Raw genomic sequence first — 25,618 nt, 5'->3', positions numbered from 1 at the left:
GAGAGGGAGACGCAGAATCCGAAGCAGCCTCTAGGCTCTGAGCTGTCAGCAAAGAGCCCGATGGGGCCTGACCCATGAACCGCAAGATTGTGACCTGAGTGGGTCTTAACTGACTAAGCCACCAGGGCGCCTCTCATCCATTTTCAGTTCGTTTGCATCAACCTCATGACTGCCTTCAGTTTGAGGCTTGAACAGTCCTCCCCTGTTCTTCCCCCAAGAATATCCCTTCTTTAGAACTGGAGGTTGAGTTACAGGGAGGAGATTGACCCCAGCCAGCCATTAGAAACATAGTTTGAATGACAAAGAGGACAAACATATTTCGGTGTAAGGAAGTGAAGATACCCTCATCTCTTCAGTAGGGAATTTCTGGCAGCCAGCTCTGCCTCCTGGTCTCCCAGCCCCCACTGCTGTACATTTTTGTGCTTTCTTGTCACTAGTGCACAGAGCTGTTTCCCAGCTGTGGGACTCTCTGAAAGCTTTGCATAATCTGAGGCTGAGAGGTGTCCTGTCACCCCAGATACATAGACTGGTGGTCAGTCAATTACAGTTCTCAGAACCCGCTGGGCAGCTTTCCAGTCCAGCCAGTTCTCGGCTGTGAGTCCCACAACACCAATGATTGGGGAACACCCGTCACTGGGCGGAAAGGAGTGTTTAGAAAGAATCCACGTTGACAGTGGCATGGATGGGCTCTGGAGGCCACCGCATGGATTAGGAGATGGCACACATCCAAGCTTCTGAGGCCAGATTGTTTGGAGGAGGGTGGTGACAGAGTAATACTAAGGAAAAGGGACTTTTCCTGTAGGAGACACTTCATGTCCTTGGACACTTAAAAAACAAAGCCCCCCCCCCCCCCCCCCCCCCCGCCACCATGTAAGGTGACTTTGACAAAGTAAATTTGATTTTTGCCTTTTCCACCGTTGACTTTTCCTCCCATATTGTTGTCTACTTAGACCTTGAGTTGAAATTTGAGCAGATTGTGTTTTGGACAATTTAAACATTGATCCAGTATTTACTTGTTCGAATATGATAGCAAAGCTTATTTTCAGAGAAATCAACTATGGTGTTCGTGAACATTGAGTTTCCATTTCTGCTGTGACTTAATGGTGTAAGTTATGTGGACTTTTCGTGCCATTTATTTAGGGCTTGGTGCCCACATCTCCTTCTCCAAGGCTAATATATCTCTGTTCTTTCTTAATTCTAAAGACCTAAGCACCTCCCCAAGAGGTCCTCCCCTGCCCTAGGGACCCAGCAGTGAGCTGTGTTCTTGGGTGGAGGCTGGGGAGCTGAGGATCTGTTAGAGCTTCCAGCCCCCCCCCCCCCAAGGAGCCCGTGCTGTATCTGGGGTCCAGAGAACGACTGGAGGCGTCGTTTTCCATCTGCTGCCCAGGCTGTTGGTGAGACATGCCTGTCTCCCGGGTCTTGGCTCCTGAAGGAAAGAGACACAGGCCACCAGAGAAGAGGAATAGGATAGGGGCAGTTCTAGGGAAAGCGGCCAAGGAGATGCCATGTCACCAACATTTTTGTTGCTGATTTTCCTGTTTTTCACCTTTTCTTCCCAGCCCATCAGGACCCACTGATCTGGTAGAATGTGGAGCAGTCCACATGCCTCAGTGGTCACCAGTTACCCCTCACTTTCCATCTCCCCAGCATCTTCTAGGTTTGCTATCCCTATCCAAGTCCACACGTTCTTGGACTTACTGTTTCTCCTGTCCCATTGTGAGCCAACACCTGTTTCCCTGTTCTCTCATGGCCACCTCCCTCAAGGCCTGGGTACGTCATGTGTCTGACTTCCCCTCCTTGTCCCCGTATCCCACCGGGACAGTATCACTTGCCCGTCCTAGCTCGCTGCACTGAAGGTTCCACCCCAGCTGCTCCTATTGTGTTTACTTGTCATCCTGCTACCATCTCTAAAATACCGACTATCTGTTGGCACTTAACCAGCCCTCCTAGAACGTGCCACTCTGTCTCCAGACTTTGGGGGGAAAACAGAGACACATACGTGGAAGAATTCCCATCGTATGGCCAGATGGTATGATGAATACATAACTATCGTATTTTGCTTAACTTGAGGCTCTCCCAAACTTGCCTTAGATGGACTGAGTTAATTTGGGATTTGCTTGGACTTTGTGGCAGAGTAATTTATGTGGCTAAAGAGAACCAGGGCCCTCAGTGCTCAGTGTCCTAGCGTTCACCACACACTGTGCCCTGTTCGTCTTGTGAGCAAGTCTGTTGGCCAGGCACTGTACTGAGGCACTGGTCGGCAGTTGTCTATCTCATTCATGCTTTATAATAACCCCGTGATGTGAGAAGAAACCATTATTATGCCCATTCTGGGTATGAGGAAACTCACCTCAGGTTCTGACTGTGCAGTCCGAGATCTTAACCATCACCCCGTTCCTGTCAGGGGCATAATACTCTTATGATACCCTTCATGGTATAATAGACACTCTAATCTTTGCCACTGTTATTACATAGTCCAAAGAAACCTTGCTTAAAACTCTGATTACAAAACTAATTAGATGTCTAATCCTTCATGACATTTTAATGTGGAGGTTCACTCTTGTGAGGCAAAAGGATTTAAGATACAGTGCCAGAATTTACCCACGGAGTACAAAGAACACGGATGTTGGAGTCCCATGGATCTTGATTCCTGGCTCTCCCTCTTTGCAGCTGTGTGATCTTAAGCAAGTGTCTGAATTTCTTGAAGCCTCAGTTTCTCAGGTTAGGCTGTGGATACAGTGCCTGCTTCACAAAGCTGATCCTTTAGTCAGGTGTTTATGTGAAATAGAGCTCTTCCCCTTGTTTGTATTACTTCATTAGGCCATTGAGAACATTTCAAAGCATGGGTTATGATAAACTCCCCATACAGATTAATATCGGTTAAATTTTTCTTTAGACGAAAGAACCCGTCGTTAACATTTCCGTGAAAAGTCAGCAAAGCGGCATTGACAGGAGCCTTTGCCCTTGTCCCATTTATATATGTCTCTTTAATTACATAGAGCATAATTGAGCCAGAAGCATTTAAATGCCCTCCATCCTGAAGCATTTTCAGCTCAGTACCAGGTTAAATGATATAAGCAGGAATTAACGTTAACGTGTTAAATACATTGTATGAAGCCCAGTGTTTAAATTCTCGATTAATGTTTCTTTGTGAAGAATTAAAAAGTAGAGTAGTTGAGATTGCTTTGTGGGGAGAGTAATGGAAAGGGAAAACCAGAGTCAAGTTCGTGGTGTCAGAGGAGAAGAGACCTCTGGAAGTTAGATGGAGAAATGAAAGAAATTCAGCCCATATGCAGCTTTTCTCTTCTTTTGTTGCTCCCGGCATCGTGTGGTGAGTCTTGCCTGCGTTGGCTCACTATTACAAATCAGTCCTAAAATAGGCAATGGCACTTGAAGCCAGTTCTTACCTTCCTGGACAACAGACTACATCAAGATGCTTGTAGAAATGAGAATACCCCTTCTTTCTCTCCAGTGATTGCATCTGGCAGGGAAGTTTAGATGGTCAAACTGATTGTTCCAAAATGTTCTTTGCAAATCGCTGTTTGGCTGAGGAATGCTGTGTCTGAGGCATTGTCTGGCTTGTCCCTGGAGAGAGATCTGGGAGTCTAGGTATAGACTTAGGTGTCTGGGCATCTCAGATTGGGTCTTCTGGAGATAATTAGTTCAGTGCACAGTTGGGAGTTTTGTGTTGATGTTGGTTTCCCGGGTGAGAGCTCCTATGATGAGTTCCTTTATGGAACGCCAAACATTGAACCATCTTGAGAGAGACCTAAGAGGTTACCAGCCCACATGGCCTTCTTTTCTGCATTCAACATGAAAAGGGAGTAGTGTAGAAGAGTAACTGGCGTCTAGAATCAGAGAGCCTGGGTCTAAAACCCAGCTAGACTTCTTACTAGCTCTTCCCACCTATATCATGAGGGTGGTAAGAGTGCCAGTGGAGGAGATGGGTTGGATTTATTAAAGAAAATAAAGCATTTAAATAAATGTTTAATATAATTTCTGGGACATGGTAAGCAGCCAGTAAATGTGAATGCCCTGTAATAAGAATTCCTTGTTTTTCTATAATTTTTAGAGCAAGGGTTATCACACAGTGGGTTTGAAACTAGTCTTTTAAAAAATTCCGTTGTGCATTCTCTTCCGTACATCATTTGAGATTGCCAGACTAGAGCCATCTGCCTCGGATTACTGTGTAACCGTGCAGTTTCTATCATTAGTTAGGAAAGCCAGAAATGCAAGATATGTGTGATAACTCAGTCAAATTCCAATGTATTTCTAACTTTTTCACCCCTCTAAGATAGCAAAGTGAGACGCGGACTTACCAGGATTTTGCTTTTCCAAGGCAGAGAGATATAAACTATTTCAGTTTGCGAATCCTCACGTTTACATTTCAGAACTATCTGGTTGATCCCGAATGTTTATTCTGTTAGAACAGTGACGTTCTTGGCCGGTAACTTGTGTAGATCAAATTTAATTGTATCAGTACCACTGACAGACGGATACTCTGGATGGTGGTACCAGGGATTGGAGATCTTTTTTTTTTTTTTTTTTTTTTTTTTTAAAAATTGATAGTTTGTTATTATTAGAGGCTTTTCTGTTTTTGCTTAGGTATAGCAGCTTGATAAGAGAGTTGTTTGCCTTTTACATTAAAACACTCTGTTTTACATATCAAGTAAGCGAGCAGCAGGTGGAAGTGAATATTTTATTGTGTTGTTCTTCGAGGACACCTAGTTCTTTCATTAAAAACTGTCTTTTTCTTCTTTTTTTTATTTAATTTTGAGAGAGAAAGAGAGAGAGAGAGAGACTGAGACAGAGTGAAAGTGGGGGAGGGACAGAGACAGAGAGACAGAATTGGAAGCAGGCTCCAGGCTCTGAGCTGTCAGCACAGAGCCCAACATGGGGCTTGAACTCATGAACCCTGAGATTATGACCCGAGCTGAAGTCGGATGCTTCACTGACTGAGCCACCCAGGTGCCCCTGAAGACTGTCTTTTTCTAATGAAAAATTGTCATTTTTGTTTTTACAGGATTTTAATAATTGATGCTTAGGCTTATGTAACAGTTTTAAAATTTTGAAAAATTCTAATATTTTAAATTCTGTACACTAGGCAGGAGAAACAGTTGTGGTTACTAAGAGCTTTAAACGGGGTGCCTGGGTGGCTCAGTCAGTTGAGCATCCAACTTCGGCTCACGTCATGATCTCACGGCTCGGGAGTTCGAACCCCGTGTCGGGCTCTGTGCTGACAGCTCGGAGCCTGGAGCCTGCTTCGGATTCTGTGTCTTTCTCTCTCTGCCCCTCCCCCGCTCATGCTTTGTGTGTCTGTCTGTCTCTCTCTCTCTCTCTCTCTCTCTCAAAAATAAATAAACATTCCAAAAAAAAACAAAAGCTTTAAACACACAGAAACACACACACACATGCACACACACACATACATATATATGTGTGTGTGTGTGTGTGTGTGTGTGTATATACACACACACACACACACACATATATATATTTGGTTCTGTTGGGCACATTAAAAAAAAATTTTTTTTTACATTTATTTATTACTGAGAGACAGACACAGAAAGTGAGCAGGGGAGGGTCAGAGAGGGTGAGACACAGAATCCGAAGCAGGCTCCAGGCTCTGAGCTGTCAGCACAGAGCCTGATGCGGGGCTCAAAGTCACAAACCGTGAGATCATGACCTGAGCTGAAGTCGCTTAACTGACTGAGCCACCCAGGCACCCCAGTGTTGGGCACATTTCTGCTGCCCAAATACAGAACCACAGTTCTTTGTTGACAACTCTAGCTGTAAATGGAGCAGTGCTTCAGAAAAGCCATTGACTGCCCGTCAGAAAGAGTGGTTTCCCTTGCCAGTGTAGCTGGGTCAGATGCTTGGCCTTCATGCCATTCAAATGTTGTCATTTATTTCCACAGAAAAAGGAGAAGGCAAAGGTTTGATCAGGAAGTGGTAAATATCAGAACAAAATCTATTTCGTCATAAGCTGTTACGGGTTTGTTTTTTTTTAAGCTTCTAACGAAGTAGTCATATCTTAAAAAATGTAGTGTTTAATACCATGTTTAAACAGAAAACGTGAGTGAAGCGTTTGCACGTCTCTGCAGTCCCTACGTGTAAAGTTTTGTGTATCATTCAAATAAGTGGAAACATTTCAGCGGTGTCTCAATGAGGTTAATGTTGATGTCAATGCCTATTTAATGACAGTGTGCACGTAAGGTTAAACCTATTTTTATTCATCTGTCTGTTACTTGAGAGTGTTCACTGAGGTGCCATGGAATCTCTGTCCCTTCTGACTGTTCACCATTGCCTGTGAGACCCGCCTGGGTGACTTCTGCTTGTTTGATTTAAAGGGGTTCACATTGACCAGCCCTCCTTTGAACAGAGTGTTTTCTGTTAAACGTCTCGGCATCTCCTGTGGACTGGACAGTAATTACTTTGTGAAATTGCCCCCCTCCCCCTTGCTTTGCAGTAAGATACAGGATTTTTCTCTTTCCCCTCCACGTTCGCGTCTGACTTTGCACAGACTGCTTTTCCCCCAAGTCTCTCAAACACAGATGACTATTGACAGGCCATACGTGTGCTCAGACTTCCGAGAGCATTGCTCCTTGAACCTCTCATGACAAAACAAGAATGGCGCTGTTGAGGATGGTTGAGAAACAGAAAGTAGCTGTCTAGACAGTTGGCGTGCGATGGGCCAGTCAAAGGAAAGATGGGTGTGCAGACCAAGGAGTCATTGATAGATAATGTTCATTAGGCATGTCTGGACATCGCCAGACATTCTTATGTGGGCACTGCAGGGTTGGGATCTAGAAACGTTCGTAACCTCCTCAACACAGGACACGGTTTCAGCTTGGGCCCTAAAAGTTGCCTTGCTTAAACTACCCAAGAGACGTGGGGTTTTAATGATGAGCTAAGAGCCCGTGAGTCTGCTTAGATAGAAAGGAAATTGCTACCATTTATTCCCTGTTTGTAAATAAAATTTTGAACTCCTCTGTTCCCTACAGGGAGAAGAAACCAAAAGTCTGACTCTTGTCCTACATCGAGACTCTGGCTCCCTGGGATTCAATATTATTGGTGGCCGGCCTTGTGTGGTATGTTAATTACTAAAACTTTTCCTTTCCCTGCTGTAGGAGGAAGACGGGTCAAGGTTTGGGGAGAAGTAGAAACCTCGCTCAACTCATTCTGCTCTCTTTAATTAGGGAGTTCATTGTTTATCTAACATCTTCACCCTCAGGAGTTTTTATTTAGTTGTGGTCTCCTAAAATAGCATCGTCCTAGTAATACAACAGCTTATCTAAACCGTTTAGGTTTGGAGGGGGCATGTCTGGTTGGGTAGCAGTTGAGTGAAGAACGTTGTGTGAGATGCGGCCAGTTGGAACAGAGTAACCCAGCTGGAGCGGGGACTCTGTGCCTGCAAGTCTGCTCTGGAGCTCTGCTCTGTCAGCTCTTCATTAGTTAGGGACAGTTCCTCATTTGTAGACGATTGCGTCCCTTTGCTTTTCCTCCCACTGCAGCTCACCCCGTTCATCATTAGCTCCCCCTCCAGAAAGAGGAGGTCAAATTCAGACCAGTAGGTTTAACTGGGAGGAAAATGGCCGCTGAAACGGCTCTGGGGACCAGACATGGCAAAGGGCGCGTTGCAGGATCTCCCCTTTCACGTGGGGTTATCTGAATGTGCATCGTCTGTTGCTCGTTTCTTCTGCTCGCCATTTCCTCATCTATTAGTGTAAAAGGAAAATCGTCAAAGGGAAGGAAAAGAAAATCGTGAACAGGGGCTGTTTGGTAGGAGCTGGGAGATGCTGTGGAGGCCAGGGAGACTGGGTCCCTGTGGTCATGGAGTTTGTGTCCTGGTGGGGACATCAAGCAAGAAACAGGTAAATAATAACAGTTACAGACTGGGGGACATGTGATGCAGGAAAAAAAATGGGAGCATGGCAGGTGGTAGAGACCAAGCAGCAAGGGGTGTCGCTGGCCAGGGTGATCAAGAAAGAGCGGAGAAGATGTTAAGCTGAATCCTGAAGGATAAGGAGATACCAGGCATCCGTATGTGGCTAAACTGTGCCTAGGTCTGGCTCACCCTTGGAGCCCAGATATACTGTATTTAGTTGAGCGCTCTTAACTGTAAAAAATTGAGCTTATTTAGTTAGCTCTAAATTATATTTTCACTGCTGAACTATGGTACGTGACTTAAAAAAGTTTCATGCAAAAAGCATTTTAAAAGATGAAATTAAAATGTGAGTGTGAATAAAATTTCTTGTATGTTCTTTGATCGTTCCAGTGCACTGCTGTGCATGGGCCCATCTTTGAAGACCACTTGAGCTAGAGGAAAGTGAACAGGCCTGAGGAAGCCCATGCAAAGCCTAGAATAGGGTCGGAGTTGGCATTTGGGGAAACTGCAAAGAGTTCAGCATGGCTAGAGTAGAGGAGCGGGCAGGAAGTGGTCAGAAAGAGACTGGGAGAAGATGGGGGAGTTAGCGTGAGGAGAAATGAGGGTTGAGTTCCCTTGGCTTTAGGCCAAAGCCACAGTTTCAAAAACACACAGGGTTAATTTTAAGAAATGACAACTTAACTTACAGGTGATATGTAGCCATTAAATGACGGACTGACCCATTATCTGTCCTATAAAACATACATACAGAGAAGAACGCTTCAGACCACGAGATTAAACTGTGAGAATGAAGAGGGGTGGGGACATTTTGCTGAGCCCCAGGGATGGGCACACACGGTTGTGTTTGTCTCCTTGTCTTGGTGACTTTCTTAAGAAAGTGTAGAATTCTGTCCCGTTGGTACTTTTTTCCTTTTGACTGTAGCCATTTGGCTGAACAGCTTGGCAGCATGTTGCAATGCTGCTCTGCTTGAGTCCTTGCTGCCAGGAGTCTACACTCTCCAGCAAAGGGAAGGGCTGAGGGAGGGGCTCGGATGTCTAAGTAATTGGTCCCAGGAAACGAGCGGTCCGTGTTCCCCAACTCGTTTTAGAATGTGTTGTGCTCTGCCGCTTAGGGCGAATGACAGAGGCCGTCCTTGGTTTGGCCTCGTAAATATTATTTCTCCTGTCCTTACTCACTGTTAATAGTTTTAAGAAATGACTTCAACCAGCTAAGATGCACTTCACTGTTAGATGTTTCAGCAACTTCCACAGCAGAAAGAGCCCAAACCAGGAAGGTCTGTTCTCTGCCTCACCAAAGCATATGTAGGAAAAAGGAGCCCACGGTTGGCAAAATGCTTGAAATGGAGAGGCATGCCTGTGTCTTGGGGATGGTTGGAGAACTTGATACGTGAAAGGCCGTGAAGATCGTATTTATTTTCTGTCCGTCTCTGGGAAGAAAGGCCACTCCCAGCCTCATTGGAATATGGTTCTTTCTTGTGCTTATCAAAGTACATGTTTTAGGTGCTTTTTTTTTTCTTTCTCCTTTAAAAAGCTGATTGAAGTGAAAGCCAGAATGAATTTTGTAGCATTCATAAGTGTTCTTAGTTCCTGTGGTCTTTTTTCAAGAACTGCGTGCATGTCCCCTGGAGGAAAGTTTAATTCCATATGCATGTGGTTACAATAGTGTTTTTAAAAAACTTGTCCTGATTAGCAGAAATAGCATAATGAACCCTAAATGTATTCTGAACTGTTGCCTGGAAATCTGGCAGGTCATTGAGAACACGCTAAAAAGCCAAGATGAGCAACAATGCACACTCATTGTTAGTAACTGGAAGTGGAAGGCAGTACCCATGATGTGTGCGTTTCCCAAGGGATTCTTGTGTTAGATGCTTGGTTGGGTTGTGACATAAGCCCGGCCGGGGGGCGCTGACACGAGGCTTTTCCTTGCATGATGCACTGCCCTTCGCAGAGTCACATCATTCATTCATTAATTCTTATATCCCTTCAGACACAGCAGCCAGTCTGGTGTGTCAAACCTGTCACTTCGGCCTTTGGCGGGTATTCTTCATCTTCAGGTACCCCTCTGATGGAAACAATCCCTTTGATTGTTCCTTTTCTCAAGCTGGCAAAACAAAACAAATCCCGAGCCATGTTAGTTCACCTTGATAAATAACTTGGACTTAAAATGTATTCAGAGAGGGGCCAAACAAAGAATCGAGCAATGTCTTTGAAGAGACACATCTAGCTTTCCAGGATGGGATTGCTTTGGTTTTCTTGGATTTTGTCCTTGCTGTATTTTTTTTTTTCCATTCTTTCTCCACCTCCTACCACTGTCTTATTAATTTAACCTGAATTGTGCTGTTTGCTTTTGCCTGTTCCTCTGCTTTTGCTTGAACTTACTGATTGTCCTAAGAAAAATTACTTGTACACAAAGTAGTATTCTGCAAAACAAACCAACATCAAAATCCTGTTGCCATCTCCTTCTTCCGGCAAGAAATGCAAAGCAACGAATTCAGAGTGAGTGCAGATCTCTTTTCATTGGGTATATTGACATCACCTCTTAGGGAACCCACAATTGCCCACAAATCAAATCCTGTGTGGTCCATTGAGATTCTTCAGGTTTCTCCAGTGGAATATTCCATAGCCTGGAATGTGGAACTTCCGAATTAATGCTTCTTGTTGAGATTTTTCTCCATAGGAGGCAGTATTGCACTTTGAGCTTGTGTAAGGGAATGCCTTTAGTTTTGAAACTGACCTGTGCTACTTTTTAGCTCTGTGACCTCTGATAAGTTATTTAACCTCTCTGTCTCAGGTTTTTCCTCTATGAAATGGAGAATAGTATAGTACTTACCATTTTTAGTTATTAGAAGGATGAAACAGTGGACACAGGGTACTCCCTACCTGCCTGCTGTCTAGCGTGTAGTCAGTAAATAGAAGCAGTTGCCCAACTGTGTACTTAAAATTGAGATATGCACGTGGGGAGACACATGAATGTGCTGGGATTAGTGCATTAGTGAGGCGGCTGTGAGAGAGAAAGGAGGCAGGGAGAAATCCAGACAGTGAAGGGTTAGTCTGCAGTGGCCCCATGCAGGGTGCTGTGATGCTGGGCAGGGCTGCCTGTTGAGGATGGCTGATCTAGCACAGCACCCACAGTCTCGCTGACCCTTGTCTCTTGGAAGAGTGTTGATAGAATCCAGATGTCAGTTTGGAGACCTATCTTTGTCACAGGGGGATAAATGTTGGGGAAAACACTTAATGCTCATTTTAGGTTGTGATTTTGATTTCTTTCGAATCCTACTTATGACCTTATAGGGTGTGTGTGTGTGTGTGTGTGTGTGTGTGTGTGTGTGTTTGAGAGACAGGGGTGAGGATGGAGGGAGAGAGAGAAGAGGTACAGAGTGTGCATTTGCTTATTCTTATCCATTGCTCTTTCACTTGAAGCGGTCGATTGAACTACGTTAAAGTCCTCCCTTTCTCCTTTAGAATATGGGTTTTTTCTTTTCTGTGTAAAGAGAAACATTTTATATTTTCATTGTTACTTTTTAACAAATGGGATTTATATGTATTTCTGTATACAGAAATTATTTTTAAAATAGATCATCTTACGGCCTTATGGCAACTCCAGAATTTGGAGTTTCTATGGAAGATCCGGAAATTACTTTTCAAATGCTTTTGTTTGGAAACAACACATACTTGGGCCGTTTAACTTATAAATCCATCTGTTAATCACTAGAAATTTAATCCACACACTTGGAGAGAATTCATCCCAGTGCTGTTTGGAAAGAAGTTCATGAACAAGCTGTGAGGGTTTTTTTTTTTTATGAGCTTGTTGGAGCTTTTTGATTTTAAATAAAGGAAGGAGTTTGAGCAGCGAGCCGTCGCTTTTCCCAGAAAGTTTCAGTCCAGACTTTGAAAGATCTAAAGGGATTTGAGATCGGAGATGAGAATTTATTAGGATTGGGGTGCTGGTGGTGAGCTTTTCTAATGTAAATCAGAGCACGCATAAAACACCTATTTTCACAATCAAATTGTTGGGTGCTTAAAAGTTTTAATAGTACTTTGTGCTGGCGAGGCTATGCAAAAACACTCTCATGAGCTACGAGTGCTTAATTTGGCAATGCCCGTCAAATCTACATATCCTTGGACCACCAGTTGCATTGCTAGGGATATGCCCTAGATAAATACCGCAAAAGGTATTTCATTGTACAGGTTGGAAGAAGGTATGAGACACATCATTGTCTCTGAGAATGACAAATGGAAGCTGCTTACTATCCCATTACTGGGATACCGTTCAGCCATTTAAGGGAGTGAGGTAGAAAGGAAGACTGGAGAAAAGTCCCTAAGATTTGTGAAGTTACGTGAAAGAGGCAAGGTGCACAAGAATTGAGAGAGCACACTCCTGTTTGTATGCATGAAAAAGGAACAGATACATGTTGAAGAAAGGTGATCTATGAAAAATGTTTTGGAAAGGGTATAGAAACTGCTGAAAGATGCTATAAAGGGGAAAAGGACACTGGGTAGGAGGTGGCAAGGACTTACACATTTTGATAGGTTTTGAAACATCGTACCATGTGCATGTATTAATTTTAGATTAAAACAGAAATTAGAGTAACAGATGGGCTTTCACCCCATTGCCACTTTTGACATAAGCTTGAGTCCATCATAGTTTAAGAGTGTAAGCTTTAACCAAGTTAATGCCTAGCATTCATGTGTGTGTTTTTTTAACCCAAAGGACAACCAAGATGGATCGTCCACTGAAGGAATCTTTGTATCCAAAATAGTTGACAGTGGGCCCGCAGCCAAGGACGGAGGCCTGCAAATTCATGACAGGATTATTGAGGTATGTGAATGCTGGGCAGTGTCTTTTAATAGGCTGAATGCCATCCCGTCTTCATCCGGTTCAGTTTGGTCAGGGAGGGAGGCCTGAACCCTCCTGATGGTTGGGCAGGAGAACTCTCCCATTGTGTGGGACTTTATGGAGCGCTGATTGCCTTGGTGTTAAGTTTTTGTTTATATTAAATATAGAGAAGCCAGATTATGAGTGTCATGTTCACAATTTGGCTCTCTTCCTTTAGCCTTGCATCTGTTTTGTGGGCTTCAGTTACAGTTTTGTGCGAAAGCCGTTGGAGAGTTGTCTGTTAGTTAGAACCAGATGAGCAACCCGTTGTGCACATTGTGTCGGTGTTCACGTTGGTTCCCAGGGTAAGATCGTGGCAGCTCTGGGGGCTTGCTCATGTCCTCCCAGCTCGCAGCACACAGTTACTGCTACAAATGCATCGTTCTGTCTTCTGTTGCCGGTTTTACCAAGTGATGGTCCAGGGATGTGCAGGCAAAGTTTGATAGGATAGTCACTCACAGCATTCCCAACTCTCTCTATTCAGTTCTTCATGGAGCATTTTAAGGTTTTATAGAGCAGGTTTGTGGATTTTCTATGGAGGAGGTAGATCTCTTGGCCCACCATCCAACACACTGGAATAGGGTCACATAGATGGCCTCAGATGCCCCAGGTTGCCCAAAGGGAGACAGTTACTCATTGTCTCCTTGTATGGGCTCTTGGTGCAAAGTTGGATACAAATGACTGTTTTCTGCTGCTGTTTTTTGATCATTTTGATTGCTCTTTTAATGGGTAAATACATGGACTAAGTGGTTGGGTCTCCTGTGAGGACAAAACTAAATAGGAGAATCCTAGGTAATATGTTGAATCCCACAAGAAAGTCTCCAAGGCCGTAGCCATGTAACTCGGCACATTAAACAGGGAACAGGAAAAGCAGCACTGTTGGTATTCCAAACACATTGGCGTAGCGTCTGTATTTCTTGAGTGTTTTCATGGTCCGTTTCAAAACTTTGGGCTGAGTGGGAACTCTAACTATGAGATAAGCCATGAGTGGAGTTCATGTAACCCACTGGAATTTGACCACATGCTTCTCCCCAGAGAAAGGAGCCTTGGGAAGACAGAGAACAAAGTCTGGCTTTCCATTCTTGTTTGAATGAATTCCGCCATGTGCGAAGCAGAACACTTCAGGATCATTTATGTCCTCAGGAAAACATGCAGTTAAACGTCACCAGGAAAACAAACTGAACATGTTAGGGTCTAAGAGTCACTTTTCTGCGGGAGCGGGTACATCGTGGTCACTTACGTATTAAAGGGATACTTGATTTTGTTTTAAGGACATTATTAATATTGTTACATCCCCATTGACTTTTTGAAGCGTTCTTCAACTTGGAGCTCTTTTTACTGCATGTTTTAGGGTCAGTCTTTGTATTTCCCAGGTCAGGGGAGTGGATTTTCCCGAAGAGAAATTGGCTTGGACAAGAGCACTTTCTCAAGAGCTCAAAGGCATACTTACTGTCTTTTTTTTTTTTTTTTTTTTCTTTTTGTCTGAGAGAGAAAGAATACATTTTCTGAGGCTATTGTTCAGAAAGATAAGTACAGCTTCCGTTGCCAGGGGTTTGGTGGAACAGCCAGTTTCTCTAAGTAATGGAATTTCATTGCTCTTATGTTTTGCAAATGAGAAATCTACAGCTGGGCAGGATTTTCTCTTGGCAGAGGGGGGATCTGTATTTGAAATGTTGAGGATGGTTTCTGGTAAGTCACATTCCCCTTTTGGACAGTATGTAAAATATGAATCATGTCCCAGTGTTGAGATGGAAAGAAGGATGATCGCAACAGAGAAACAACATATGTGTCATTGCAATCGGCACACCGTGCCCTTCTCTGTTAAACCCTGATCTCCTTTGACATGATACGGTAATTCCCATGACTGAAAAAAGGGTACCCTGTTTCACCTCGTCTGTGTCGGAGTTGATTACTGGGCACGAATTTGATGATTTTAACTGTGCCTGTGTTTCATCACCAAGGAGAGTCAGGCGCTTTCTACTTTCCTACCATATTTCTTCCTTTTCGGGGGAGTGGGCCAACTACCAGCAGACCTTCCCCGTAAGAACTTGAATTCTCATGAAAGGGTGCTTCTGTGAAATCCACGGAGACTCACTGAGTCTCGTGCTTTACTGCGGTCTTTAGGCTCTTGCTGCTGCTGTCTGCTCCCTGAGACCAAAGCCAGGCCGCCTCCCTTCAGTTTTTTTCTAACAAATAGTGTTTCACTGCCCCCGATACTGTCGTGAAATGAAATTTACAAAGAAAGTAATAGATGCATACACCCCTACTTGTAAGATCTCTATGTACTGTAATAGAAAAGTGAAAATGAAGATAACTGATAATAAATCCCACGTATCAGGGTGTATGTGTGCAGATACGGTGACGGTGGAAGGTACCCTGAAGGTGCCAGGTGCTGGCGCCCCCTGCTAGACCCAACCTGATGTACCAGCTGGAGAGGCTGCCAGAGCGGGAAGGTGGTGCTGGGGACTCTGGCACTGGGAGCGCTGTCGCCATCCGCGATTGAATTTTCTGCAGTGGTGAACAGGTTGTGGTTGAGTTCTGGCACAACCAAGTCCAGTCTTCTTGTGACTTGCACACTTCCGTGTTTGTGTGTGTGTGTATTTTTAATGTGTGCTGAAATAAACATAACCCAATCTTGACCATTTAACTATTTTTAGTCTTACCCTTCTGTGGCATTTACACGGTCATGCAGCCATCACCACCATCCATCTCCAGAGGTTTCCCATCTTCCTTCAGTGAAACTCCCCCCCCCCCCCCCCCCCCCCCCCCCCCCCCCGGTTCCCCCCTTTCCCTCCCGCAACCCCCCCCCCCCCCCCCCGTGAAACAACTCCGTGCTCTTTCTGCCCTCAGCTCCTGGCAACCACCATTCTATTTTCTGTTTCTGTGCATTTGACTACTGTAGGCACTCCGTGTAAGTGGAATCATGCAATATTGCTCCTTTTGTGTCTGGCTCATTCCATCTGACATGATTCATCCTCCAGGTTTGTCCCTATTGTAAGATATATCAGAATTGCTTCCTTTTTATGGCTAAATACTCTCCCACTGTGTATTGATGCCTATACCACATTTCGTTTATCTCTGTATTGACGGACACTGGGTTTGCTCCCACTTTTTGACTCTTGTGAATAATGCTGCTATGAACAAGGGTGTACAATCTGTATATATTTAACTGAAAAAAAAACCCCTTAGTGTTTAAATATGAAACAGAGTTAGGTTCTCCACTCCAATAATTATAAAACGTCTGTTATTTTACCTTCACAAAAGTCTGGCAGGATTTGTGTCAGTTGCATTGGAGGCTTAATGTGCATTGCATGGGACTGTGTGCATTGTAGGACTTGGAGCCTCCTTGGCCCCCTCCCCAATCCTCGTGCCAGTGAATGCCCCCACAGATTTCCAGTACTACCTCGGGGAATGGTGGGGGTACCAGAGAGAATCACTGGAGTGGAGATTTATCTTACTCCAAAACCTTATGATGCACAGTGAGTTGCTCAGGAGCAGAGCTGTGAATGTCCCCCCTCCCCCCCCCCTGTAGCCTGACTGCTGGAGTTTCCTGTCTGGGGGCCCTCAAGGCCTGAGAAGGCCTGAGCTGGCTCATTCTGGGGCTAGAAGTCTTGGGCCCCCTCTGATCAAGTGTCCTCCCAGCCCACATAGCTACAGCTTTGGAGCCTGACTATTCCAGGAGCCCACACCCAATATTTGCATCCCGTGTTCTCCTGTCTGCTTTGGATTGGGACAGACAGATTGTTGTGCCCACCCTACCTCACATCTGACACTGAGATACAGCAAGTTCCAACTTACTCAGTATTTCCTTGTGATTGTGTGTGTGTGTGTGTGTGTGTGTTTTCTCCCTGTCCTTAATTATGAGCTGCCTCAGATCCTTTTCATAACTTCTCACCTCACCTTTGATTGCATGTAGTCAGCTCCTCTTTAGAAATTTAATTTCCCCACAGTACCTTTTGTGTACCATAAATACCCCAGTGGTTTAGTTTCTCTGCCTCAGAGCCTAGTCTGCTTTATGAACTCCCTTTCAAAGACAATGCACTACTCTTCATATCTCAGTACCACCACATTTCTTAAAGGAACTTTGCTTTTGTTCTTTGTAACAGTTTGAAACCTTTGGAAAAATCTGCCCAGTGCCAGCTGAGTATGTGTTAACCAATGTAAACAGAATCCATCACAAATAGAGTGCTTTTTTCTGTGACCTCTAGAGTCTACTCTGGACCACCAGTCACATTCTGCCCAATTCTACTGTAAGTGATTTGGAGAAACCAAAAGGTGAAAAATCACATATGGTTGATATTACCCTGAAAAATCCCTTAAGGATGTTCCATGTGGGGAGCATACATCTCTCCCTGAGTCCATCCAGCCGATTTCCCTAGCATTGGAGCATCTCGCTCTTCCCTCAGTTGACTACCATATGAGGTATTTGACTTGTTATGCAAATACCTCATTGGGCATAGTGCTCATGCCAAGAAAAGCACAGCAAAACCAAAGCCTACTAGGGAACTGGCAAATTCACTTGGAGGTATGTGCTATCGGTATATTAGTTTCTTGGTTCAAATTTTTTTTTTTTTTTTTTTTTTTGTAGCTACATGGCTGGCATGGCAAATGCATGACCACATGATGTAGTTCCAGAGCAACTCTTAAACCACTTGTAGAGGCCGCCCACATTTATTTATGTATTTATTGATGGCCAGTTTTCAGGCTTCTTAGGTTGGAGAACTGAGCTCACAGCTGCGTTGTGCGAGACTCCCATGTGGTAGTGAGCGTACTTGTGTGACAGTTGTTGGGTTAAATGCAGTGTCCTGTTGTACTTGGAGAGTGCAGATGTGGAGTGCAGTGAAAGTGGACGGTGGCCCAGAGCCATTATTTTGTACCGTCGCCTGTAAATACAGGTTCCCCTTGAAAGTGTGAGGATATGAAGACCCACGGTTGTGGTCACAGAGGCCGTGAGATCTCAGCGGCTTTTGTGTACTCCAGTTACTCTGTTTTGTTTGCTGTAGGTCTGGTTAGCCTGTCATTGCTAATAAGGCTGGGTTGCAGGACGGACCAGAAAGCTTTAACAATACCTTTCCTTACAGAACCAGGCTTTGATAGAACACGATGAGATTTTACCGTTTGTTATTGTTAGAAGATACTGTTCTGAGACCAATAAAAATTGCAGAATGGCCTATCATTCACCTGATGAAGCATTTATTTAAAAAAAAAAAAAAACAACTTGGGGTGCCTGGGTGACTCGGTCGGTTTAGCATCTGACTTCAGTTCAGGTCATGATCTCGAGGTTCTTGAGTTTGAGGCCTGTGATGGGTCTGTGCCAGCAGCTCGGAGCCTGGAGCCTGCTTTGGATGCTGTGTCTCCCTCTGTCTCTGCCCCTCCTCCAGTCACTCTCTGTCTTTGTCTCTGTCTCTCTCTCTCTCTCAAAAAAAAAAAAAAAATTAAAAAAAAATTACTGTCTTTTATTAAGACTCTCTTTTTATTATCATATTGACTTTTATTTTGACATAATTTCAGATATATGTAAACGAATTCCTGCATAATCTTTTCCCAGATTTGCCAAATATTGACATCTATTACATTTACTTGAATTCTTTTCTCTGTCTACTCTTAATCCCTAAATATATCAGTGTGTGTGTTTTTTAGCAATAAGACATTACTTTACAGAACTGGAGTACAGTTGTCTAAATCAGGAAATTCACATGGGGGGTGTTGTTAATCTACCAAATTTATTCAGATTTCACTAATAATTTTTATAATGTCCGTTACAGTGAGAGAAAATCTTAGATCATATGTTTTATTTAGTTGTCATATTTCTTTAGTGTCTCTTACTTGACAGCAATTGTTGAAGTTTTTTGTCTTTTACAGAAAAGGTCATTTGTAGAGTGCCTCTCAGTTTGGATCTGTTTGTTGCTCATGAATATGGATTTAGGTCATATATTTTGAATGGGAATACCACAGAAGTGATAGTGTGTCCTTCTCAGCACATCCTGTTGGGAGTCACATGATGTCAATTGGTGACATAAATTTGGACTGCTTGGTTCAAGTTCTGTCTGCCAGACTTCTCCACTATCCAGTTGTTTTCTCCTTTACCTCATATCTTACAGGGGGATATTTTGTGGCTATGTAAATATTTCGCTGCTCCTCAAACTTTAATACACTGGTTTTAGCATTCTTTTATGGTTTTTACTTGAATTGATCAGTATTAGGGTGGTTGACAAGTGGTTATTTTCTAATTGCGTTCCTTCTGTGTTTATTAGTTGGCTTTCCACTATAAGAAAGAGTATTCTTTCTTCATCTAAAAGTCAGTCTTTTTGGTGTTGACATGTAAAATGCAGCAAACACCTCCATAGTATTTGGGTTTTTTTTTTTTTTCTTCTCCTGCCCCTCTGTTGAACCATTTTCATTTTACCCTAATGTCCTATACTAAAGCAATGGAAGACACTGGCAAAATGATGTTCCTCTAAAATGCAGCCAATTTCTTTCATCCTAATGGTGGAAAAAGCCCTGTGTTTTAGATCAAGATGCCCAAGTTGAAGTTGTGCCCAGTTACTGACTCTGTGGTCTTGGTATCCTCAGTGGTGAGCCTTGATTTCTTCATCTCTAAAAGAGGAAGAGCATTACTGTCTCCCTTACCTGTCATGCTGTGTGGGTGGATCAAGGAGATAATGCAGGTCGAAAGATTGTTGCTATTAAGTACAAATAGGAAGAATTGATTTTCTTTTAAATTAAAATTTTAGCTTCTGACCCAAGAACTTAATACCAAAGCTAAACATAGAAGTCAGCAAAAATAATTTTGAGATCTGTTTTCCTCTTACGTGTTTTGGCAAGAATATAGTGCTGCTATAGGATTATTGAGAAAACTCTGACCTGTTTGAAGGAGTAGTCGTCTCTCGAATTAACACTGTGACCAGTTAAAACCAAATATACCCTCTCTGATCTATATTAATTGCTTTCTAATGACTGTACTGATGTATTGACTTTGTTATGTGTATTAGTGTTGTTGCTGTCTTACTATTGGGCTATTAAAACTAGCTTTTGGAAAAAAAAAAAAAAACAAGAACAACTAGGTTTTCACTGAACATCTTTGTAACAGACATCCCTGCACACCAGCCAGATAAACATACAACTTAGATGAAGAACAGAACATATGGCATGATGCAATTTGTGTATTTTAAAAGCATTTCTATATATTTGTCTTTTCATAGGAAAAATCCTCTGAGCTAATAAACATTTTATAGTTCTTAATTTTGTGGGGGATTGGGGGGAGACTTGAAATTTCTGAAGTCAGCTCATATGTGGAACTTGAGAAACTTCATAGAAGACGATGGGGGAAGGGAAGGGGAAAAAAATAGTTACAAACAGAGGGAGGAAGGGAGGTAGTCAAACCAAAAGAAACTCTTTTTTTTTTTTTTTTTTTAAATCATTTGTTTATTTTTGAGAGAGAGGAACAGAGTGCAAGCAGGGGAGGGGCAGAGAGAGGAGACACAGAATCTGAAGCAGGCTCCAGGCTCTGAGCTGTCAGCACAGAGCCCAACACGGGGCTGGAACTCAAGAGCTGTGAGATCATGACCTGAGCCTGAGTCAGATGCTTAACAGGCTGAGCCACCCAGGTGCCCCAACCATAAGAGACCTTTAAATACAGAGAACAAACTGAGGGTTGATGGGTGGGGGAGAGGGGAAAATGGGTGATGGGCATTGAGGAGGGCACTTGTTGGGATGAGCACTGGGTGTTGTATGGAAGCTATGAATCACTGAAATCTACCCCCAAACCAAGAACACACTGTACATGCTGGATGTTAGCCAATTTGACAATAAGTTTTATTAAAAAAAAAAAAAAAAAAAAAAAAAGATGGTGAAGCTAAACAATAAAAATAAAAAAATAAATTTCTCAAGTAACATTAATGTTGGACGTCTCCAAAGTGAGCATTAGTTTTCTAATCCATAAATAAGTAAAGATGAAACATGTGATGTTGGAAGTTTCTTCTCAGTTTTTTAAAAAATTTTTTTCTTACGTTTATTTATTTTTTTTGAGAGAGAGAGAGAGAGAGAGAGAGAGAGACACCAAGCACGAGTGGGGGAAAAGCAGAGAGAGCATGGGACACAGAATCCAAAGCAGGCTCCAGGCTCTGAGCTGTCAGCACAGAGCCCGACGCAGGACTCAAACCCATGACCATGGGATCATGACCTGAGCCACCCAGGCGTGACTTTCTTCTTCGTTTTGAATGTCACAAGGCTGGCTCCTGCTCACAGTTCTTGAAAACGTTATTTGACGTTCTCCTGTCTGAAAGCTCATGGCCTCTGCCCCATATATGGACACGTGCAGGCAGCTAGCTTTATGCTGAAACTCTAGAATCAGGGCCCTGGACACTCCTCTTTGGCAGAGCACCTCCCCCCTGTTCTCAGCGTAAGTTGATCAAAGTTCACTGATGTTGGCCTGTGTACTTGTGCAGGAGTTCCGGTTCTACTGAAGTTTTAAATCTATCCCTCATGGTCCTCTTTTAATAAAAAGATTTAATTAGATCACCCACAGAGTACTTGAAAATCTAGAATAAATCAGAAGGGACTGGTGTCCCCGTTAAATTTTCTGAATAAAAATTAGGCCAAAAAAAGTATAATTTGGTAATTTCCCAAGGAAAACAAAATAAAACCGCAAACCTTTTGATAGCTGTACAGATAAAATGCATTTTATATTCACTCATCTTCTTTACACATGATGTCTAGACACTTAACCTTTAAGTATGGGGGGGGGGTTTGAGAACAATTTTGTTTAAAATGAGGTTTTGTCTTTCTGTCACTATAAGGCAAAGAGAGCTGGAGAGACACAGGTCTGGGACCCTTCAGAGCAGCAGACTGGCATCATTTTGGAAACAGAAACTAAGCCCATTGCCTATAGATTAGGGTGTGGTGAGCAGGAGGAGGGAGCAGGAGGAGGGAGCGTTGATTTGGAAATTGTCAGTGCAAATTGCAAATGGGAAGACTTGGGGTGGATGGCAGCTGTGTGTGCTGATTTGCCATTATGCCACTTTCACTGGGGACTCTGAATACCCGGGGGGGGGGGTGGGAAGTGGCGGCAGCATTTCCTCTAATGATGATGAATGGTTCCCAGGAGCCTCACCAGGAAGCGCAGCTGGGACAGAGCCTGTCTGCCTCTGCCACACTGAGTGCCACACTACACCGAGTGCCACACTGCTCCAAGGAGACCTTTTTACCATTTACCCGTCTTTGTCTATTTTGGTAGCCGTTTGAACTGCACAGAGTCTGTGTCCCACCCATTTTCTCCTGAGGGTGGCACTCCCTGCTGTCTTTTTGGCTCCTCTGATTCTTTGAACTTCCATCTTTCATCGCTTCCTCTTTTCCTGCTGGTGCTAGGGAGTCATTTGACAGCTCTTGCCGGGCAGGGGAACTGAAAGCCTACGCATGTTGGTTTTCCAACTCCTCTTCCACCTCTCAAAAGAGACCTTCTGCTGCGTTTTAAAATGTGCTAAATATATATGTTTTTTATTTTTCAATCCTTTGAGAAACTCTAGGAATGGAATCAATTTTGACAGTCTCTAATCAAAGAAAAAAATTTTTATTCTTTTCACAGAATGATTGTTACTAAGAAATACAGTGTTTCCAGACACCATGATTTTTTTTTTTTTTTTTTTGCTGTGGGACTTTCTGTTTTATTTTACTTATTTATTTTTTAATAAAATTTATTGTCAAACTGGTTCACATCCAGTGTGTACAGTGTGCTCTTGATTTTGGGGTGGATTCCTGTGACTCATCGCTTACATACAACGCCCAGTGCTCATCCCGACAAGTGCCTTCCTCACCGCCCATCACCCATTTTCCCCTCTCCTCCACCCATCAACCCTCAGTTTGTTCCCTGTGTTTAAGAGTCTCTTATGGTTTGCCTCTCTCCCTTTCTGTAACTATTTTTCCCCCTTCTCTTCTGCCATGGTCTTCTGTTAAGTTTCTCAAGTTCCACATATGAGTGAAAACATATGATACCTGTCTTTCTCTGACTGAGTTATTTCACTCAGCGTAATACCTTCCATTTCCACCCACGTTGCTGCAAATGGCATGATTTCATTCTTTCTCATGGTCAAGTAGTGTTCCATTGCATATATAAACCACATCTTCTTTATCCATTCATCAGTTGGTGGGCACTTGGGCTCTTTCCATAATTTGGCTATGGTTGAAAGTGCTGCTATGAACATTGGGGTACATGTGCCCCTATGCATCAGCACTCCTGTATCCTTTGGATAAATTCCCAGGAGTGCTATTGTGTAGGGTAGTTCTATTTTTAAATTTTTAAGGAACCTCCACACTGCTTTCTGGAGTGGCTGCACCAGTTTGCATTCCCACCAGCAGTGGAAGAGGATTCCCATTCCTCCACATCGTTGCCAACATCTGTTGTTTCCTGAGTTGTTCATTTTAGCCACTCTGACCGGTGTGAGGTGGTATCTCAGTATGGTTTTGATTTGTATTTCCCTGATGAGGAGTGAGATTGAGCATCTTTTTATGTGCCTGTTAGCCATCTGGATGTCTTTTTGGAAGAGTGTCTATTCATGTCTTCTGCCCGTTTCTTCACTGGATTATTTGTTTTTCGGGTGTGGAGTTTGGTAAGTTCTTTATAGATTTTGGATACTAACCCTTCATCCAATACATCATTTGCAAATACCTTTTCCCATTCTGTCGGTTGCCTTTTAGTTTTGTGATTGTCTCCTTTGCAGTGCAGAAACTTTTGATCTTGATGAGGTCCCAATAGTTCATTTTTGCTTTTAATTCCCTTGCCTTTGGAGGTGTGTCGAGCAAGAAATTGCTGTGGCTCAGATCACAGAGGTTGTTGCCTGCTTTCTCCTGTAGGGTTTTGATGGTTTCTTATCTCACATTTAGGTCTTTGATCCATTTTGAGTTTATTTTTGTGTATGGTTTAAGAAAGTGGTCTAGTATCAGTCTTCGGCATGTTGCTATCCAGTTCTCCCAACACCATTTGCTAAAAAGACTGTCTTTTTTCCATTGGATACTCTTTCCTGCTTTATCAAAGATCAGTTGGCCATCCATTTGTGGGTTCACTTCTGTGTTCTATATTCTATTCCATTGGTCTGTATGTCTATTTTTGTGCCAGTACCATACTGTCTTGATGATTACAGTTTTGTAGTAGAGGCTAAAGCCAGACACAACGATTTGAGAATTCATTAGGCAGACACTTGGAACTCCTACCTAAAAAATTATTAGGTGTTTGTTTAAAAATTTGGGAGGAAGATGATTATATAGAATGATACGGTTGTGGCTTATTGAAATTTTTCAGGTTGTGAACGCCCGGGTGGCCCAGTCTGATGAGTGTCCAACTCTTGATTTCAGCTCAGGTCATGATTCCAGGGTCATGGGATCAAGCCCCATGTCAGCCTCAGCACTCAGTATGGAGCCTGCTTAAGATTGTCTCTTTCCGTGTCCCTTTGCCCCTCTCCCCAGCTCACATGCTCACTCACTGTCTCTCTCTCTCTCAAAACAAAAATAAAATCTTAAAAAAAATCTTTGTGTTGTGTGATTCTTAGGATAGTAGTGGAAGAGAAATCCTTGGCTAGTGTATTATCTCTTTGTGGATGTGAATCAAATTCCCCTTATTACGAGAGAGATCAGGATCCATAGAGAGCTAAACTGTGGTCCCTGACTGTAGGGTGTTTACCTGTAAGGCCAGTATATAGAACAAGATGGCTGACACTAGGGTTATAAGAAAGCCGGTCAGTACATAGAATGGTTAAGAGTCACACACTCTGAAATTAGAGCAAATTTTGAATTCTAGTCCTGCCATTTGCTATTGTTAGCCTTAAAACTACCAGCTATTTTTCCAGAAAAAGGTGGGTTTGTCTGGGAAGAGTAGAGAATTGGAATCTGGGATAAGCAACCTACAGCAAATCTATAGGCAAGTTCAACAAACCAAAGAGAGGAACATTATTGTATGGAAAAGGAGGAGGAAGTTGGGAAGAGTTGTTTTGAATAAAATTACATTAAAGGGAATCAGGAATTCAGGGTGATGATGATTTCTCTTTGGCTAAGTTGCCAGGGGCATTTGATTTCTTGTAGGAGATATAACACGTATCTTCCCCTACTGGGGTTTTTCTTAAAGAGTTCTGTAATTGACAGTTCTTCTTGTAATTGACGTTGAGTGTACAGCTCTCCCTACCAGCTTCTCCTTCTACCATCTCACGTCTACTTTAGCGAGGTTTCCCTGTCTAAATTTTCACACTACCCTCATGACCTTGGGCAAGCTTATTATTATTTCTGGGCACTGCTTTCTTCTGTAAAATATGGACACTGTTTCATATATTATAAGGTTGCTATAATAAAGAAAATAATGCATATGTCTGAATACTGTAAATTTGGCCCCAGAATAAACACTCGCCAGGTGGTTAGCTTTGTTGGGTTTCCTGTAGCTGTGTAGAGGCTGGCCTGGAGGGACCTTGCAGCGAGCTCAAGCTTTGATGATGATTGTATGGCACAGTTTCGTGAGCCTGAAATTACAGTTGTGAGTAGATCATTTTAATTTGGTTTGGAGTTCTTTTTTAAGTTAGTGACCTTTTGAATCTGGATTGAGAAAGAGCTGTCACTTCCTAAGGCCATATAAATCACAGTAATTGATCAATCAGAAATAATTCTTAATTTACATCATAGTGTGAACAACATGGTAATTCATTGCATATGTGCTGACTTAAGTGTTCTAAAAATAAAGTAAAACAATTGCGTGTTTAATATCAGCTATTTTTAAAATGCCAGAACAGAATAAGATTTCCATTTTTAAGTTGACTCATGAAGAATGTTGGGATTTTCTTAAAACTGTGAAGGGTTTCTTTGACTACCTCATCCCTTAA

The 25,618-nt window shown here is 43.0% G+C and overlaps 1 protein-coding gene across 1 annotated transcript in view; it reads left to right on the top strand.

The window, feature by feature from the left end:
• PDZRN3 (PDZ domain containing ring finger 3) overlaps positions 1-25,618 on the top strand; it is a 240,123-nt gene that overhangs the window by 9,008 nt on the left and 205,497 nt on the right. Inside the window, exons 2-3 of the mRNA XM_049640889.1 lie at positions 7,005-7,091; positions 12,600-12,707. Of these exons, the coding sequence (XP_049496846.1) occupies positions 7,005-7,091; positions 12,600-12,707 (195 nt within the window). The remainder of the gene's footprint in view (positions 1-7,004; positions 7,092-12,599; positions 12,708-25,618) is intronic.

This window comes from Panthera uncia, chromosome A2, assembly GCF_023721935.1.
Source record: "Panthera uncia isolate 11264 chromosome A2, Puncia_PCG_1.0, whole genome shotgun sequence".
In the NCBI taxonomy this organism is placed as follows: domain Eukaryota; kingdom Metazoa; phylum Chordata; class Mammalia; order Carnivora; family Felidae; genus Panthera; species Panthera uncia.
This window is presented reverse-complemented; position numbering and strand designations above follow the sequence as displayed.